The sequence below is a fragment of the Mytilus edulis genome, chromosome 9 (genome assembly GCF_963676685.1).
Source record: "Mytilus edulis chromosome 9, xbMytEdul2.2, whole genome shotgun sequence".
NCBI classification, from domain to species: Eukaryota; Metazoa; Mollusca; class Bivalvia; order Mytilida; family Mytilidae; genus Mytilus; species Mytilus edulis.
This window is the reverse complement of record NC_092352.1, coordinates 21,646,693-21,664,749: the sequence shown is the minus strand read 5'-3', so window position 1 is coordinate 21,664,749 and position 18,057 is coordinate 21,646,693. Positions and strand designations below refer to the sequence as shown.

Sequence of the window (18,057 nt, the reverse complement as noted above, 5' to 3'; positions counted from 1 at the left end):
GACTGTCCCTTTGGTATCTTTCTTCCCTCTTTTAATACATGCATGCATTTGTTACAAGGCTACATTTCAGCATGATTTTACTGTGGGATGTTTTTTTCATATTTATCGGGGATTTGTTAATGAGCAGAAGCTTATATTTATTCTTCTTCCCTTGTTTTAAGGTTGGCTGCCTGAAAGATCTGATGAAGAGTTAATTTTGAATTCTGACCATTAATTCCTCAAAATTATAGTTTGTTTAGTTAAATAGAGCTACTCATTATTTGAAAAAGACACTTAAAAGCATTTGAAACACGTATGCACAAAATGACAAAATATTTGTGAAAGTCTGAATTTCTGTTGAAACTAATAGTATATGAAATTTATATTCGTCAAATGAATAATTGATCATGATCAAAAAGTTTTAATGCTATTGTAAGTTTTCTTCTTTCGTTCAAAATTAGCAGATCAGTTTAAAGTATGGTACAGCTAAAATTATAAATTGTAATGTTTTATTAGATATATATTTGCTTCGGGAATACATATTTAGAAAAAAACAACATACTCTGATATTCTAAGATATGTGTTTACATCACAAGTTCTAACTTAGTCTACTTACCCCATACAATGATTGTGTGACTTATTATAGGGACAATATACTATAATTAAACTGATGATATAGATGAGATTTTAACAACTGGTATGTGATGTCAGTAAAGACATTTGGTGAAGTTCATTGGTTTTCTCTAAATTAGTTGAAAAACATATAAAAGGAAAACAAACCTTTATAGCTTTAAATGTGTTGATTTGTCAGGTTCATCATCTATGCGTTGTTTGTAACCTTGAATAATTGAAAGTTTTATTATTTTCTGTAAATAAAGTTACAATTTGTCAAGTTGAATTTTAAAACATTAGTGTTAATTACATCATACATCTTTAAAAATACTAAAAATCGTTTTAATCATTTTCAGTTCCCTTAAAAAATTAGACAAAAATGTCAGAAATTGCCATTATTTGTTAGAAGAGATGCAGTACACCGAAGACCTGTGTTCAACTGATTGGAACGAATAGATATATTTCTATAAGAAGCTTGGATTGAAATATTAAAAAAAATGTGATTGCACTTATTTTTTTACTACAGGGTTGAAATAGGGATCAGTGGCAGGAATTAAGTGGGAATCAACATGTACGTAAAACGGGGTAAACAAGGTCATGTGATAGGTCCAAAACGACTGCATGAAACTTTACTCTGATTGTTGCAAAATATTGGGCTACATATGTATCTTAATGAATGATATCTGAAAGCGTATGATTCGAAAAAGTGAACCAGGATCCGTGTTGACCGAGAAAAAAAGGAAAATTACAAAATACTGAACTCCGAGGAAAATTCAAAACGGAAAGTCCCTCATCAAATGGAAAAATCAAATGACAAAACACACCAAACGAATGGACAACAACTGTCATATTCCGGACTTTGTACAGGCATTTTCAAATGTAGAAAATGGTGGATTGAACCTGATTTTTTAGCGCTAAACCTCTCACTTGTATGACAGTCGCATCAAATTCCATTATATTTACATCGATGCGTAATAGTTTACTTTTACAAATTGTGACTTCAATGGAGAGTTGTCTCATTGGCTATCATACTACATCTTCTTTATATATATAAAGTTATCTCAAGAATTAGGAGATCATTCAATTTGAAATGAATGGAAATGTGTTTAACCGAATTAACCCCAAGTATGTGGCAAACAGGAGGTTGAGATTCGCTTAATCTGAATTACCATCACACGGTAAACTATGTACACACAAAGACTGATAACAAATTTCAGGAAGCTCTGATATCTTGTTCCTGAGAAAACCGAGAAGTTTGATGGGGCCTATGTGCAGTCAGAGGCATAACAATGTACCTCTATTTCGGAACGGTGTTTAAAGTTCTCTTTTTCAAGTTTCACCTGTTTATTTTTTTGTAATTTTGTATGCATCAGAATGTCTACACTTTTGTTTCATGGGTACTAGTAGAAGAGAACCTTTATGAAATAGCAGATCTTCGAACATATTAAAGGTACATATTTGGAAGGAGCCACAGAAATCAAACTCCTAGCGAACTTCTATATTTTCTTAAGGACAACTGTATTTTTTGTACATGCAAGTAAAATGTTTAGGGTGTATCTAAAACTTTATATTGCATTAAAATTTTCTGTAATTTTAAATGGAACATAATTTTTTATTTAAACTGTCTTGATATCAGACATCAGATAGACATTTCCATCATTCCATATACTAAATAAAGTTGACCTATTGCTGGCAGTATCTAAGAAACAAGAACTATGCAAATTATAATGTCCTTGACCCACGTCTGAAATTCAGTGTTTTTTTTTTTTTGCTATATATCATATTTGTTTTTCGTTCAATGTTTTTAAACATTAATCAGGCCCTTAGTTTTCTCATTTGAATTGTTGTACATTTGTCATTTTGATGCCTTTTGTAGGGACTATGCAGTATAAGCTTTGCTCAATTTTGAAAGCCGTATAGTGACCATACAGTTGTTTATTTTAATGTCATAAGGTCTCTAGTGAATAGTTTTCTCATATGCAGTTGTACCACATCTTCTTATATTTATATGCAAAATAAATGCAACAGTAGTTTACCGCTATTTAAGACATACACTACATAAATACAACAAATAAACTCAAACAAAACAGGTTTCCTATTGCTTTAATTATGTCAAAAGTGTGCATATCAATTTAACACTTTTAAATGCTGTAATAGTATGTGTATATGTATATGTAGCATCACTTATACAAATATATACCAATCATCAGCCCATGTTCAGCAAAGAAGGCTGCCAATGAGGGGAATACTGTATACCTATTAATAATTCAATTTTAAATGGAAGATATGTGCATGGAAGAATTTCAAACAGGATAAACTGTGCTATTGCCTTTTCGTTTACCTCAGTTTGAGAACATCAAGCAGAAATGGGGAAAAAATAGTACTAAAATAATATTTTCAGATTTATAAATAACATTCAGAATGGAAATGGGGAATATGTCAGAGACAAAAACCCAATAAAAGAGCAGATACAAAATTTAACTCTCTCAACATCAAATTATAAATATAAATCAGCATTTAAATAATAACAACTATAAGATAAGCCTCAATTTTATTTCAATCATAACCTTCTCTCAAAATGTATGATCTTATTATACTGAACAAATTATCACAGTATTTGATAAATATGTAAAACAGTTATGATATCAATCATCTTAAACATATTATTCTTCAGTATAATACTCCAGTAATGATAAATATCATTTAAGAATGCAATGCTAGCACTACTTAGTTTTAAACTTACGATGAAATCTGAACACAACACTCAGTAAGCAGAAATTTCACATAACAAATCAAACAAACTGACAATTCATCATGTCACTTTCAATTTTCAAAATTGTATATCTTGAATAAACCCATTACAACATCCTGACAAAATATATAATTTTCACTGATCAAACCTTAATTCCTTTTCTCTAACTACAAATATCAAAATGTCATAAAATTGATTTAATAATCAATTATATTCAGAAAAAATCTCCTTATACCAAATATGCATAGAATTTAACAAAATGACTTGTACAACCTTGCCTTTACATGTTTGTTCATGACCTTATACTTTGTCATATGAGATTGAATTGCCCATGTGGTGCAGGATCTGCTTACCCTTGTGGAGCACCTGAGATCACCCCAATTTTTAGTGGGGTTTGTGTTACTCAGTCTTTTTCTTTTTAGCCAAGGTGTGTCAGTATATTTTTGATCTTTGAGTTTGACTGTCCCTCTAGTATATTTCACCCCTCTTTTATAAGTACTTGTTCCCTTATGTATATTATTTATTAAAATTAGGCAGTGATTTTTTGTGCTAGTTCCTTAATTATTTTAAGTAATGTGTTATAAGCAAATTTGGCTAGCATGTAATACTAAGTAACAAAAAAATAAGGTAAACATCAACTTGCCTTAAAGAAATCACAGCTCAACCTGATGGAGCCATGTTCCACTGAAATGTGTTTTTGGAATAATATTAAACAAATATATATAAACTTCATGTTTCATCTAGCTTTCATATAATTATCAATACTATTTCATGTAATGCCTAATAATATGTTTTCAAAAGATTAGTAGTCAAAAGCTGTGAGCATGAATATAACTCTAGCAAACACTTTCAAAATCAAAATGACTGTAAAGTATGGTCAATTACACATTATAACAAACAATTTTACCAACTATGAAAGTGTCTGTCAAATGCCTCAAAGGGTGGTGCCCTCATAGGGTGTCATTTTGTAACAAAAGTTTAAAATATAAGTCAAAGTCCCAATACTCCCGTAAAATGTGTCTAATCAAAATGATGAAAGTTCCATAGTCTTACAAATTAAAACCATTTTTTGTGATGTTGGGCAAATCTAGGGAATGTATAAAGCAATCAGCATTTAAATAAATACTGACATTCAATCAAAATGTACATGTTGTATACTTCAAACCTTTGACTAATCTTCAACATAATGTTTCTGTCAGAAATTATTTTGCAACACATGTGAACAAAATCTCAATATGTGCATGCATGTCATCTGGTAACCTTCTAAAAAGGTATCTGCAATTTTTTATGATATATGATGCAAATAAAATAATGTTTGAAAGTTTAAACAAAGTGTTACAAAATGACAAATTGTAAACATTATTACAGAAAACAAATCTTTCTGGATAATTTAAGGTTACAAACAATGCATAGCTTATGATGAACAAAAAACACCTGAACCGTTAAAGTTTAAAGGTATTGTTTTGCTTCTTATGTGTTTTTGTTTTATAAACAAATTTAGAGAAAACCAATGAACTTCACTAAAGGTATATGCTGACATCACATACCAGTTGTCAAAATCTCATTTAAATCATATGTTTTATTATAGTCTATTCAACTTATAATAATCACACTATCATTGTATGGGGTAAGAAGACTCATTTGGAACTCATGATGTAAATAAAAATGTTTCTTATAATATAAAAGTAAGGTGTCAGCAAATATGTTTGTTAAAATTAAAGTTTTCTCTAAATTTGTCTTTTTAAAACAAAATAAGACTACATGAAACAAAACAATACAGGAACACAGTTTTATTTTTTGAACCTAGTCTGCTTATTTTTCAAAGAAAGAGAATAACTAACAACGGGATTGAATTTTCTAATCATGATCAAATATATTTTTTACAATATAAAGGTTTTAATATTAACAAATACATTTCATATATAATTAGCATTTTACTTTTTAACCTTTTGACATTAAATGCATGCTGTTTCACATAATTTTAAACACCTTCTTTACTCATTGAGTATTTTGATTCATGTGATAAATGATCACTAGACAAACTGCAATTTCAATAAATAATGTGGTTAAAATTTTAAACCAAGCTCCAATAGCTCTGTGAAGCAGCCAATTTGAGTCTGAAATATATTATAGTGATTAAAATTACAGGTGAAAAAATTTGAAGAATAGTTTGAATAATTTCAAATTCTATATAAGGAGGTATGGTTTCGACCTAAAATATCATGATCTAGTGCTATAAATTACAAATAATTGCATTTACTGCATTTTATGTAAAATGAAAGCAAAAGTCTGGATGTCTCTTTGAGTGAGGTAACTTAAATAAAGGGTAATACAAAGCTTTTTCAAAGTGCTTCAAAGAAAGAACCAGATGCTCTGCAAGGCACAGCTTTATACGACCGCAGATGTTGAACCCTGAACAGTTGGGGCAAGTATGGACACAACATTTAAACTTGATACAGCTCTGAATTTGGATTGTGATTAAATAGTTGACACAACATAGGTTTCTGACACAAAATTAATGTGGTCTAAGAACTTAAACTTAAAAACTTTAAAAAAAATTAAATTGGACATCTACCTATTATGGTCCAATATCCAAAATCTAAATGCATGGTTAGATTCAGCATATCATAGAACCCCAAGAATTCAATTTGTGATAAAATCAAATAATGTTCAATTCTAGACCCTTTAGACCTCAATGTGAACCAATATGATAACCGGGCCTAAAAATATTAAAAATCTAAATACATGGTTAAATTCAGCATATTGAAGAACCTCATATATTCAATTTTTGTTGAAATAAAACAAATTTTAATTTTGAACCCCGATTTGGACCAACTTAAAAACTGGGCCCATAATCAAAAATCTAAGTACATGGTTAAATTCAGCATATTAAAGAACTTCATATATTCAATTTTTCTTAAAATCAAACTATGTTTAATTTTGGACCCTTTGGACCTTAATGTAGACCAATTTGAAAACAGGACCAAAAATTAAGAATCAAAATACACAGTTAGATTTGGAATATCAAAGAACCCCAATAATTCATTTTTTGATGAAATCGAACAAAGTTGAATTTTGGACCTTTTGGACCTTTTGGCCCCTAATTACTAAATTGTTGGCACCAAAACTCCCAAAATCAATCCCAATCTTTCTTTTTGTGGTCATAAACCTTGTGTTAAAATTTCATAGATTTCTATTTACTTATACTAAAGTTATTGTGCAAAAACCAAGAAAAGTGCTTATTTGGGACCTTTTTATGGCCCCTAATTCCTAAACTGTTGGGACAAAAACTCTCAAAATCAATCCCATCCTTCCTTTTATGGTCATAAACGTTATGTTAAAATTTCATAGATTTTCTGTTCACTTATACTAAAGTCATTGTGCGAAAATCAAGAAAAAATGCTTATTTGGGCCCTTTTTGGCCCCTTATTCCTAAACTGTTGGGACCAAAACTCCCAAAATCAATCCCAACCTTCCTTTTGTGGTCATAAACCTTGTGTTTAAATTTCATAGATTTCTATTTACTTTTACTAAAATCATAGTGCAAAAACCAAATGTCTTTGGATGACGACAACGACACCAACGTCATACCAATAGATGACAAAAAAAAATTCAATTTTTGCCGCCGTATAAAAAACATGATATACAACCCTTAGGTAAAATTACAGTAATTTAATATTTTCTTTTTACATTAAATAATATGTGTGTTTCTGAACATGTAAATTCATCAATTATTGAGTGATTTTACAACCGATTGCATTCAGTGTGTAGGCAAAGGTAATATCCTTGGTTAGCTTGCTTGTTAGCTGAACAGTGAAGTCATTATTATGTAAGGTAAACTACCCTCCTTAAAGAGTAGACTAGTCAGACAGTTAACCAATCTATCTGTCTGTAGGACTAGGCTACTTTGAAAGAAGGGTAGTATACCTAACCTAATAATGACAGTTATTGACTTCATGGTTCAGCTAGCAAGCAAGCTAACCAAGGATATTACCTTTTCCTACACACTTAATGCAATCGGCTGTAATTGATGTGATAAATGAATAATGAACAAACATGATAATGTTTAGAATTTTAAAAATTCTATTCTTAATGCATGTGATAAACAAACACAACACAACACAAATATAAAACAATAAATATATTAATATCACAGAATAATATTTCCTTTCAGATGCAAACACCACATGATAACGATTTTTTTTCATAAGAAATAATTACGTCCCCTGAAGTGTGTAAAGTTAATATTGATGTTGAATTTAGTATTCTTCAAACATTATTTTCAAAACCTACAATAGAACTAAAGTCTGAGTCAATGAATAATATTTTAAATAATTCAAAAAAAATTACAACATTTATCACAAGGGTCAGTGTGTCATGAATAATTAATATGCAGCATACTTCAATAGTTTATAGATAATTAATTTGAAGGAAAATATCTTCCATTCTATATATTGATGCTATAAAAAAAGCCTTGCATAGGAAGTTTTAATTTAAGGAAAAGCAATGTTATTTTTTTTTTTTTACAAACAAATAAGTACATGTTTTTCTGGTTGACAAATACTTACCTATTGTATGCTTTTAAGCATCAGCTTTTATAAAGTAAAGTTACACAATGGAACCTGCTTATGCTATAGGAACATTTCCCTGTCAAATTTGAGCAGCTTTATTTACTTAATTAACCCTGTATAAACAGATTTTACTTTTTTTTTAAATTCTAATGCTGATTTGAATGTTACAATTGATTACTGTTTAATTCAATCATTGTATTCAATACTGATTTTAATGTTGATAGTTTCTTGTTCATGGTTATACAGAAGCCTCTTGACAAAGGAAAGAGTGGGAACTCCACACTTGAGTCAATACATGTGTCATTACAAGATGAAAGACTGGTAGTAGCACTAGCACTGGTAGCCTCTGACAATACTGGCTTCTGATTGGCTGTCTTGACTTCACAAGATGGTATTTGACCTTGATTGCCTTCAGCAATTTCAACACCATTTAATTCAGATTTACTTCTTGAATTGTCTGCCATTGATGATTCAGATGGTAGCTGGTTTGTTTCTTTTGGTTTCAAGATTGAACCATTTTCTTGACTGACTGAAGACAATCCCACTGGGTCTGGATTTGTACTCCAATAGATGAATCTCTGTATCATCCTAGAGTTAAAAAAATAAACAATATATTCAGATTAAGTTGCCAGTTTTATGAGAATAATTTGTTGTTATAAAATATGGTGATGTGGTATGATAGCCATTCAAGTAAGTATCTACCAGGTACAAAAGGACAAAGATGTATGCAACTAAAGATAATGGTATGGCCTTCAACAACAACCAGAAACATTTCATAATAGAACAGCAGCAGCCTTATTTATTCTAAAAACAATAAATGACCTTAATATCAATAGAACTCTTTTTAACAAAAACAGTTCAATATATCTTGGTTTATGGCTTAAAAGATATCCCCAAGAATCAAGTTTTTTCGAAAACAATTTGGTCTATTTATAAGTATTGTCATAGCAATTGTTTACAACCTCCTGTTCAAAGATATAGCTAATAGCTTAGTCTTTAAAATATCTTGATTTATGGCTTGAAAAATATCGCCAAGAAGCAAAACTTTTTCCAAAATGTCATAACCAATTGTTTACAACACCATTTCAGCTTAAAGCTATAGCTTAGTCTAACCTAGCTATTACGACTTTTGTTGCAGACTAGACGTCAAAACTGTAGGTTTACATTGCCATTTCTAACTTAAGATTTTAAAAAGGATCCATTACCCTTAAAATCAAGGACAGCATTTATTCTGTGGTAAGGTACACTATAATACAATTATATAAGAAAGGTCAACTAAATTGTACCTATTCAAATCATGAAATGACCTTTCCTTCCATGTCTTTTCTCATCAAAAGTTAATGGAGAAATTTATTTAACCTATTGTGATAACGACCACAAATTTCAACTTCACCCAAACATTGTGGCTGGTTTTAAGGTGTGTTATACAACAATTAGTTGAACTTACCTTGGTCCAAACTTCATCAAATGTTGAACACATTCTGTTCTAAAAGTTTCTGGAATATTCTTGATCATATTTGTTAAGCTCTGAAATATAGATCATAAATACTTCCATTAATAATTTATAAATAGAAGATATACATTGTGCAGTAAAAGAGTGATCTGATATTTTGTTAATTACCCCTTAAAAAAGAATTTTGATTGGTTGATCAGGATGTCATTTTCTTAAATTGCAACTAGAACACACCTGTGATATCGCAGGTCCATGACTGAATTAAAGTATATAACTATGCATAATCCTTATTTTAAGTATTGGCATTGTCATCTGATAAAGTCATGCCGATTATAAGATACATAGTTTTCTCTGCTTTAATTTTCAAATCTTTGTTTGAACCCGTCGACCTGGAACTTATCAATTATTGGTAATATTAATTATTTGGAATGGAGTATTTTTTTATCAACAGCATTGTCCTATATTAGTTATAAATAAAGTTGAATTCTATGATTCACTGTTTTACATCATGCCTGCTAACAAATTGAAAACTGTACCTATACGCCTTATTTTAAGTCCAGATTTTAAGTATTCGTATTGTTATCTTAGAAAGTCTTACTGATTAAAATACTACAATAGGGAACAATTTGACAATGATTGAATTTAGAAGTGTCAACCCTGTGATTATGACCCATGTATAATAGCAAAATCCTAAATATACCGTTTGGTGGTGCGCCTGTCAGATGCGGAACGTACAGATAAGGTAATAGGTAACAGGTGAATATACTATTGGTATCGGTATCGGATTCGACCCGGAACTTGTTAATTATTGGCAATATTAATTATGTGGAAAACAAAAAGGTCTGGAGTGGTGTAATTTTTAATCTACACCATTGTCCTATATTAGCTATATATAAAGTTGAATTCTTTGATTTGTCGTTTTTACCTCATGACGGCTAACAAATTGGCCCTCGTTATTTTAGTATTATAGATGTCCCCTAATTTAACCTGCATCAAATGCAACAAAAGAAAGTGATCAGAAAACACAGTTTTTATAAAATGTCAGTTTATAAAAAAGGTGCAGGCCATCAAGTACGTAAATAATCTATAAACACATCAAATAATAATAACAAAAGGCAGGACTGAAAGGCATAACCGTAAATAAATCAATGGACTTGTACATCCTTCAAGCATACACTTCTGCATTTAAGACTCTAATAAGATGGTAGGTTTTGAAAAGAGTAAATATTTCAACGGTGCATAATTCTATATCATTTTATAACACCTGTGCAGACAAAAATTGCACTTCACTCCTTGAAATCATATGAAAATTGATTGGAGATGATACCAGCTGAAGAAAAGCTTTTCAGACTTTTGAAAATCATGTTGCATTCATATTTATGATTTTACCTCTACTAGTTTGAGAATTGCCATCTCATTGTACATTTTGCTATTTTCTGCTCCCTGTTGAGTACCTCTATGTTTTTCATACCCTGCCTCATTATAGTAAGGCTCATCCACTAAAATCAATCCTACAAATAAACAGGAGATGGATTTATTTATACCATGTCTTTTTAATCTTACTTATAAATGATTATTATTGTATTTATATAATATTGTTATACAATTATGTATTTATTAGCTTCAAATAATAAATGGTGAAAATAAGGTTATAATACAGGAGATAAATCATATCTTAAAATTATAATAGAAACTTTGCATTGCACTTTTAACTAGAGGCTCTAAAGAGCCTGTGTCGCTCACCTTGGTCTATGTGAATATTAAACAATGGACACAGATGGATTCATGACAAAATTGTGTTTTGGTGATGGTGATGTGTTTGTAGATCTTACTTTTAGTTTACTAAACATTCTTGCTGCTTACAATTATCTCTATCTATAACAGTACTTTCTGTGGAAAATGTTATTGAAAATCTTCAAATTTTAAGAAAATTGTTAAAAATTGACTATGAAGGGCAATGACTCCTTAGGGGGTCAATTGACTATTTTGGTCATAGTGACTTATTTTTAGTTCTTACTTAACTGTACATTATTGCTGTTTACAGTTTATCTCTATCTATAATAATATTCAAGATAATAACCAAAAACAGCAAAATTTCCTCAAAATTACCAATTCAGGGGCAGCAACCTAACAACCGATTATCCGATTCATCTGAAAATTCCAGGGCAGATAGATCGTGACCTGATCAACAATTTTACTTCCTGTCAGATTTGCTCTTAATGCTTTGGTTTTTGAGTTATAAGCCAAAAACTGCATTTTACCCCCATGTTCTATTTTTAGCCATGGCGGCCATCTTGGTTTGTTGGCCGAGTTACCGGACACATTTTTTTAACTAGATACCCCAATTATGGCTAAGTTTGGTTAAATTTGGCCCAGTAGTTTCAGAGGAGAAGATTTTTGTAAAAGATAACTAAGATTTACGAAAAATGGTTAAAAATGGACTAAAAAGGGCAATAACTCCTAAAGGGGTCAACTGACCATTTCAGTCACGTCGACTTATTTGTAAATCTTACTTTGCTGAACATTATTGCTGTTTACAGTTTATCTCTATCTATAATAATATTCAAGATAATAACCAAAAACAGCAAAATTGCGTTAAAATTACCATTTCAGGGGCAGTAACCCAACAACGGGTTGTCCGATTCATCTGAAAATTTCAGGGCAGATAGATCTTGACCTGATGAACAATTTTACCACAGTCAGATTTGCTCTAAATGCTTTGGTTTTTGAGTTATTAGCCAAAAACTGCATTTTACCCCTATGTTCTATTTTTAGCCATGACGGCCATCTTGGTTGGTTGACTGGGTCACCGGACACATTTTTTAAACTAGATACCCCAATGATGATTATGGCCAAGTTTGGTTAAATTTGGCCCAGTAGTTTCAGAGGAGAAGATTTTTCTAAAAGATTACTAAGATTTACGAAAAATGGTTAAAAATTGACTATAAAGGGCAATAACTCCTAAAGTGGTCAACTGACCATTTTGGTAATGTTGACTTATTTGTAGATCTTACTTTGCTGAACATTATTGCTGTTTACAGGTTATCTCTATCTATAATAATATTCAAGATAATAACCAAAAACAGCAAAATTTCCTTAAAATTATCAATTCAGGGGCAGCAACCCAACAACGGGTTGTCCGATTCATCTGAAAATTTCAGGGCAGATAGATATTGACCTGATGAACAATTTTACCACATGTCAGATTTGCTCTAAATGCTTTGGTTTTTGAGTTATAAGCCAAAAACTGCATTTTCCCCCTATGTTCTATTTTTAGCCATGGCGGACATCTTGGTTGGTTTGCCGGGTCACGCCACACATTTTTTAAACTAGATACCCCAATGATGATTGTGGTAAAGTTTGGATTAATTTGTCCCAATAGTTTCAGAGGAGAAGATTTTTGTAAAAGATAACTAAGATTTACGAAAAATGGTTAAAAATGGACTAAAAAGGGCAATAACTCCTAAAGGGGTCAACTGACCATTTCGGTCACGTTGACTTATTTGTAAATCTTACTTTGCTGAACATTATTGCTGTTTACAGTTTATCTCTATCTATAATAATATTCAAGATAATAACCAACCAGGTGCTCCGCAGGGCGCAGCTTTATACGACCGCAGAGGTCGAACCCTGAACAGTTGGGGCAAGTATGGACAAAACATTCAAGCATGATACAGCTCTGAATTTGGATTGTGATCAAATTTTTGACATTACATGGTTTTTTTTTACACAAAACAAATGCCAAGATTTTACAAATCAATTAAAGATTTCTTCTTCAAACTTTTTAAATCTAAAATTAAATAGTTGACACAGCATAGGTTTCTGACACAGAATGAATGTGGTCTAATGAACTTAAAAGGTTTTTTTTGCCTTTGAGCAAATCACTATGCTGTTGAATATTAATCCTCTCAAAAAAATGTTTGAAGAAATTTTCTTTTTATTTATGAAATCTGAAATGAGAAAAATTTAACCCCCCCCCCTCTTTTTTTTCACATCCCCGTTTCCCTTTTTCAAAACTGATATCAATTCAAATTTCTAATGGAGTTTGCAACAATAACTACTCATTTAAATACATCATAAAATATTAAGATGTAAAAAAACTGCTTGTTATCACTGAATGGTAAAGATTATTTAAATTTATCAGTTGGTAGTAAAAAGTGTATATACATTGTATATTGTATATAACAAAGATTTAAGTTGATTCTGGACAAAGAAAGATAACTCCAATTAAAAAAAAATCTTGCTATTGCACAAATAGGATATTTCTTGCTTACTATTCTGGACAAAGAAAGATAACTCTAATTAAAAAAAAATTTGCTATTTCACAATATTGTGCAATTAGATATTTCTTGCCATTGCACAATACTGTGCAATTGAAAAGACTTGCTATTGCACAATACTTAATATAATAATTTTAGATCCTGATTTGGACCAACTTGAAAACTGGGCCCATAATCAAAAATCTAAGTACATGTTTAGATTCAGCATATCAAAGAGGCCCAAGAATTCAATTTTTGTTAAAATCAAACTTAGTTTAATTTTGGACCCTTTGGACTTTAATGTAGAATTTGAAATTTGAAAACAGGACCAAAAATGAAGAATCTACATACACAGTTAGATTTGGCATATCAAAGAACCCCAAGGATTCAATTTTTGATGAAATCAAACAAAGTTTAATTTTGGACCCTTTGGACCTTAATGTAGACCAATTTGAAAACTGGACCAAAAAAACTTCAATAATCAAGAATCTAAGTACATTTTTAGATTCAACATATCAAAGAACCCAACCGATTCATTTTTTGTCAAAATCAAACTAAGTTTAATTTTGGACCCTTTGGACCTTTTAATGTAGACCAATTTGAAAACGGGACCAAAAGTTGAGAATCTACATATACAGTTAGATTCGGCATATCAAAGAACCCCAATTATTCAATTTTGATGAAATCAAACAAAGTTTAATTTTGGACCCTTTGGGCCCCTTTTTCCTAAACTGTTGGGACCAAAACTCCCAAAATCAATACCAACCTTCCTTTTATGGTCATAAGCCTTGTGTTTAAATTTCATAGATTTGTATTTACTTATACTAACATTATAGTGCGAAAACCAAGAAAAATGCTTATTTGGGTCCCTTTTTGGCCCCTAATTCCTAATCTGTTGGGTCCTAAACTACCAAAATAAATACCAACCTTCCTTTTGTGGTCATAAACATTGTGTTTAAATTTCATAGATTTCCATTTACTTAACCTAAGGTTATTGTGCAAAAACCAAGAAAAATGCTTATTTGGGCCCTTTATTGGCCCCTTATTCCTAAACTATTGAAACCAAAACTCCCAAAATCAATCCCAATCTTTCTTTTGTGGTCATAAACCTTGTGTCAAAATTTCATAGATTTCTATTAACTTAAACTAAAGTTATGGTGCGAAAACCAAGAAAATGCTTATTTGGGCCCTTTTTGGCCCCTTATTCCTAAAATGTTGGGACCAAAACTCCCAAAATCAATACCAACCTTCCTTTTATGGTCATAAACCTTGTGTTAAAATTTCATAGATTTCTATTCACTTTTACTAAAGTTAGAGTGCGAAAACTAAAAGTATTCGGACGCCGGACGACGACGACGACGACGACGACGACGACGACGACGCAGACGCCAACGTGATAGCAATATACGACGAAAATTTTTTCAAAATTTGCGGTCGTATAAAAACAGCAAAATTTTCTTAAAATTATCAATTCAGGGGCAGCAACCCAACAACGGGTTGTCCGATTCATCTGAAAATTTCAGGGCGATAGATCTTACCTGATGAACAATTTTACCACATGTCAGATTTGCTCTAAATGCTTTGGTTTTTGAGTTATAAGCCAAAAACTGCATTTTCCCCCTATGATCATTTTTAGCCATGGCGGACATCTTGGTTGGTTTGCCGGGTCACGCCACACATTTTTTAAACTAGATACCCCAATGATGATTGTGGTTAAGTTTGGATTAATTTGTCCCAATAGTTTCAGAGGAGAAGATTTTTGTAAAAGATAACTAAGATTTACGATAATGGTTAAAAATGGACTAAAAAGGGCAATAACTCCTAAAGGGGTCAACTGACCATTTCGGTCACGTTGACTTATTTGTAAATCTTACTTTGCTGTACATTATTTCTGTTTACAGTTTATCTCTATCTATAATAATATTCAAGATAATAACCAAAAACAGCAAAATTTCCTTAAAATTATCAATTCAGGGGCAGCGTTCGATTCATCTGAAAATTTCAGGGCAGATAGATCTTGACCTGATAAACAATTTTACCCCATGTCAGATTTGCTCTAAATGCTTTGGTTTTTGAGTTATAAGCCAAAAACTGCATTTTATCCCCATGTTCTATTTTTAGCCATGGAGGCCATCTTGGTTGGTTGGCCGGGTCACGCCACACATTTTTTAAACTAGATACCCCATTGATGATTGTGGCCAAGTTTGGTTTAATTTGGCCCAGTAGTTTCAGAGGAGAAGATTTTTGTAAAAGTTAATGACGACGGACGACGGACGCAAAGTGATGGGAAAAGCTCACTTGGCCCTTCGGCAAATGATGAAGAAGAAAAATATCAGCAAAATCTGTGCATCATGCACCCTACCCAACAATGATTAATCTGTGAGTCAGGTTTTTAGTGCAATTCAGGCATGCAAATATATTAACTAAAATTGGCCTACCTAAATAAAGTTTAATCAACATACCTTGAATTGAGACTAAAACTTGTAAAAGACTAGAATTGCTGGTCCAAGTTTCTGTGTCCTGCAAAATAAAAAATTATCATTACTTTCATTAACTGAAATATGTCAGGTATCTGAGAAAATGAAATACGTGTTTGACTGGATAAAAATAAGTAAGTTATGGCTGTTCAAATTAAAATTTTTAACATTCCTTCAAATACATCATTTCCATTTTTTTATTTTTCAACACAATTTTATGCATAAAATATTTTGCATCTTAAATCTGTCACTGCTTAATGTTAACAGACAATCACAAAAATGAGATGAATATCAAATCTGCAGTTATACACTAACCTTGCCTTCCCATGTACCTAGTTATACACTAACATTGCCTTCCCATTTACCTAGTTATACACTAACCTTGCCTTTCCATGTACCTAGTTATACACTAACCTTGCCTTCCCATGTACCTAACAGACTAACACAAACTTTTCCATCATCATATAGATTGGGATTAAGTCTATCAGTACAAAATGAGATATAATGGAATGCTGGAGGAGATTTAGGATAATCGTTTGGTAGCTGGATGTCGAAGAAGAATGGTGCATCCTCATAGGGCGTCTTCCTTGGTCCTATTATCATTGCACTATACAAGTCCTAAAAAATAAAATAAAAAATAAAAAAAATATCAGTGTTAACCTACTGCCCCAATGTTTGTCCAGCCCAGTAGTCAACACTTCGGTGTTGACATGAATATCAATAATGTGGTCATTTTTATAAATTTCCTGTTTCCCAAACTTTAAATTTTTGAAAAAACTAAGGATTTTCTTATTCCAGGCAAAGATTACCTTAGCCGTATTTGGCACAACTTTTCGGAATTTTGGATCCTCAATGCTCTTCAACTTTGTACTTGTTTGGCTTTATAAATATTTTGATATGAGCGTCACTGATGAGTCTTATGTAGACGAAACGCGCGTCTGGCGTTCAAAATTATAATCCTGGTACCTTTGATAACTATTTGTAACATGTTTTCTTCAGTATGTTATTATATCTAAATTCTTCCTCATTCTACCATTTCAAATTTTTACAAAAATTCCCACTGATGACATCGTTTTACAACATCACATGTAAATTGTATGATATGTACAGCTTAATGTTGCAAATTTCTGAAACTCAATTATAATCAAAATTTGTGATTTGTAATGCCATAACATATTTTTTTCTTTCTTTTTGGTTGGTTGACAGGGCTAAATAAGCAGTTAAATATACCTTAAAAATATGGAATGAATGTTTAATCATAAAAAAATGTTCTATTAACTGTAATGGTAGTCTAAAATGCGTGACAATGGGATTACTCCAAGATGAATAGTTATCAAATTAGATTTATATTGATGAGTTCTTGCTAGCTTGGCTTGTATTGCCTTCCAGATTTCAGAAAGATGATTTTTAAATGTAATCCATATTCCAGAAAAGTCGAGAATCAATGGGTAATGTCTGTGTCATTTGGTCACTTGTGGTGAGTTGTCTCATTGTCAATCATACCACATCTTTTTATTTATATAACAGAAATTCAAAGAAATAACAAAAGTATCATATAAAACGAAGATTGTCGATAAAAAATATATTACATGGCACAATTCATCATCATCATAAAGTTCCAAGATAAATGATTTAAAATCAAATAAATTCTCTCATCAATTTTGGAAGTAAGAATCTGAATTTTAATTATGTATGTCCTTACCATTCTGTCTTCATAACCCCTGACTATAATCCCTTCTGGCAGACATCTCTGTAACAATCTCATCTGAAACAAACAATAAAGGTCATGCTGACTTTTTTCTAGATCTGATTTTGTTGAACATAATAGCTTTTAAAGGTTTCTCTTTATCAATTAGTTTCTGCAAAAATGGACAAAAATCATTTTACCAGCTCAATAACTCTTATTTGAGATCAACTGACATTTTCAGCGATGAAAAGTTACTTGTTAATCTTA

At 31.3% G+C, this 18,057-nt stretch overlaps 1 protein-coding gene across 1 annotated transcript in view; it reads right to left on the bottom strand.

Annotated features, from left to right (window-relative positions):
* Positions 1-3,130: 3,130 nt before the first annotated feature.
* LOC139489655 ((E3-independent) E2 ubiquitin-conjugating enzyme-like) overlaps positions 3,131-18,057 on the bottom strand; it is a 31,576-nt gene continuing 16,649 nt past the window's right edge. Inside the window, exons 13-18 of the mRNA XM_071276297.1 lie at positions 17,806-17,868; positions 16,518-16,721; positions 16,089-16,146; positions 10,757-10,878; positions 9,362-9,441; positions 3,131-8,502 (exon numbers count right to left, since the gene is read on the bottom strand). Coding sequence (XP_071132398.1) covers positions 8,079-8,502; positions 9,362-9,441; positions 10,757-10,878; positions 16,089-16,146; positions 16,518-16,721; positions 17,806-17,868 — 951 coding nt within the window. The 3' untranslated portion in view covers positions 3,131-8,078. The remainder of the gene's footprint in view (positions 8,503-9,361; positions 9,442-10,756; positions 10,879-16,088; positions 16,147-16,517; positions 16,722-17,805; positions 17,869-18,057) is intronic.